Here is a 2,842-nt window from a genome sequence, read left to right as displayed (position 1 = left end):
GGTCTGACTCTGAGGCCTAATGCATACCAAACTGGGGCGGGGGGGTCGTTGAAATTAAAACGCTTGAGATCCACTGCAGTATTTGAACATAATAAAAGCAAGTGACACGGTTTAAAACTTCAGGACATGTCCTGATTGTCCTCACTTCCCCTGGCTGTTCTCTTTCATGGGTGTCAGATCAGTCGGTTTGTTGCTCTGACTCCCAGACGTGGTTCCTCCAGTCTGCCCTGACTCGCTCTCTCCCTCTACGCCCACGCACCGGCAGCGCAGCGTCCCGACCAGCGAGCCGACCAGCGCCTTCCGGAACATGGAGCTGGAGAAGCAGTAGATGATGGGATCCAGGGCCGAGTTGAGGAAGGTCAGCCCGAACGAGACGATGGTGAGCTGGGTGAAGGTGTAGAACGACGCACAGTCCCACGGCCGGTGGGCACGGATGACCCACAGCCCCACCGTGGTCACCGTCCCCGGCAGGAAGCAGACGATGAACACGGCCACGATGACGGCACAGACTTGCATGGCCCGCCGCACGTTCTGAGCCTTGATCATGGTCCTCTGGCGCAGGATGCAGGAGATGCGGGCGGAGCAGAACAGCAGCAGCGCCAGCGGGACGAAGAACTCGAACACGGAGAGGACGCGGTGCATCCCCACCAGGAACAGGATGGCGCGGGAGGCTTCTTTGTACGACGTGAAGAAGAAGCACTGAGTCTCGGCGCCGCGGACTTTGATGTGACTGTAGGCCAGCATGGGAGCCCGAGGGCCGATCACGAGAAGCCACACGACGACGGTGATCCACCCGGCCTGCCTCATGGTCATACGGTTGAAGCGGTGATGAGGATGAACCACCTGGAGGAACAGAAACAGGTAGAATCATGGACAGGTTATAGAGCGGGACAGTGCACAGGGGCCCTTGACTACCAGGGGCCCTTGGGCCATGAGGCTCAATGACGATTTATTAAAATGTATAGGTTAACGCTTCATACGTAGGCCCCTCAGCCGATACAATACAAGACCCCTCCTATATGGCAGTCACAGGCCTCCTATAGCGCCATTTTAGAATGTAAATTCTGTTCTCTACAGGTGCTTTCTTGACCCACAAATGCCCTACAACTGTACTACTGTGTTGCATGGAGTGAGTAATACAAGGAATGAGATGTTCACTGGTGTTTATCAGTTATTGAATCACTGCAGCGATGTGGTGAGCAAAGGGAAATGTTTTGATTTGATATGATAATGGCTAACATGTGGTTTCTACTAGGCTACATTTTTTCACAGTATTTTACCTGCATCTGACATTTTCAGTGGAATTACGTTGCTAGGGAACGGTTTGAGCCCAAGTCAGCTACTCATAGTAACAATTGCAACAGGAAATAAACTAAATCATTTTAGAATGTTTACGCTGTCAGGGTGCAGTCACACCAAACTTTAATTCTGCCTATATCTGGTGGCCTCATAGGCAGAATTAAAGTTTGGTGTGACCGCACCCTCAAGTGTGAAATAGATATAGATAATGTTATGTGTTGTGTACGGCAACAACATAACCGTAGAAAAATCTCCTCACAATAGCGTTTGTATGATCAGATATATCTGCATGCCAGGCCAGCATCCTTAATACCGTACCAGAGACATGCCGAGCCATGAGAGACTGATTTACAAATTAAGAAGCCATTTCACCATTTCACTGCATAGGCTCATATGATGCACTATAGGCTGTTTGTTTTACAACACTTCGGACAGAAAACACTCCCATCAACAGAAAACAATAATTAACCTGTCCATCATGCCCCATCATAAATCTGCATTATGACCGACTTCCGTTCCTAACAATAAGGCAATTTTATTTACCTCAGAGACTTCAGATCAAATGGGCAATAAATGTATAATCCGCAACCACTTTATCCATTTAAATGTTGGCTATTCAAAATGGCAGATCTACAAGCTCACAGTGACGAGCTTGTACATCTGCTAATTTTGAAAACTTAAATATCGAAAATATTTTGATTATTTTTACATAAATCTTATCTTCTTGGGGGATCCCTGACACAAAACCTATTCAGATGGGGGTCTGCGGCCAAATACATATCAAATTTGGGGGTCCTTGAGAAAAGGTTTGAGAACCAGTGCTCCACCCACCTTGAAGTATCGGTACACCGCCACCACGGTCATGAGTCCGATGCTGGCCGAGCGGTTGGTGAACATCAGGAACAGGTTCATGCGACACAGCACGTCCCCGAACACCCAGTGGCCCCTGAGCAAGGCATCGATCCTCAGCGGCAGGCTGACCAGGACCATGAAGTCGGCGATGACCAGTTGGAAGAGGAACAGGTTGTTGGGGTTCCACGCCTTCAGCCTCCAGCAGAAGATCCAGAAGGCCACTACGTTTCCCAGAAGCCCGAGTATGACGTCGATGCAGAGGATGGGAGGCAGGATCAGGCCTTCGAGTTGGATGCCGACCGGCGGGCAGCCGCCGCCATGACCCCCAGAGAGATTGTGGGTGGTGTAGGCTGGCGTGCTGGTGGTGTTGCTGAAGATACTGCTGTGGTCTGGAGTCATTCTGGCCGAGCAGTGAAGAGGGACTGATTTCTGTTTGTTGTGATGTCTCTTATATTACCGAAATAATACTATATGAAACAATTTAGGAAATTTCCTCTTCCTCTTTTGACCTCCTTCCTTATTTCCAGGGAGGCACTGATTGCAGAAAATCTGTAAAGAACAAAACAAAGGACATTCTGTACAGATGTGATGTCACTGTTCACGGTAGAGGTCACTTGCAGTCCGTCTGTAGGCTATTTCACTGGGTTACTGTGCAACAATTCAGTTAAATGATAAAATCACATTAGTGTTA

The 2,842-nt window shown here is 48.9% G+C and overlaps 1 protein-coding gene across 1 annotated transcript; it reads right to left on the bottom strand.

Moving 5' to 3' along the window:
- Positions 1-141: 141 nt before the first annotated feature.
- On the bottom strand, positions 142-2,597 carry LOC311060045 (hydroxycarboxylic acid receptor 2-like; the record flags this gene model as incomplete). Its single annotated transcript, XM_084078170.1, has 2 exons — positions 2,131-2,597; positions 142-843 (listed from the first exon to the last, which is right to left on the bottom strand). The coding sequence occupies exons 1-2, from the start codon at positions 2,548-2,550 to the stop codon at positions 142-144; spliced, it is 1,122 nt and encodes a 373-aa protein (XP_083934296.1). The 5' UTR covers positions 2,551-2,597.
- Positions 2,598-2,842: the final 245 nt, after the last annotated feature.

Source organism: Gymnoscopelus microlampas (genome assembly GCF_963454915.1).
Source record: "Gymnoscopelus microlampas genome assembly, chromosome: 14".
NCBI classification, from domain to species: Eukaryota; Metazoa; Chordata; class Actinopteri; order Myctophiformes; family Myctophidae; genus Gymnoscopelus; species Gymnoscopelus microlampas.
This window is presented reverse-complemented; position numbering and strand designations above follow the sequence as displayed.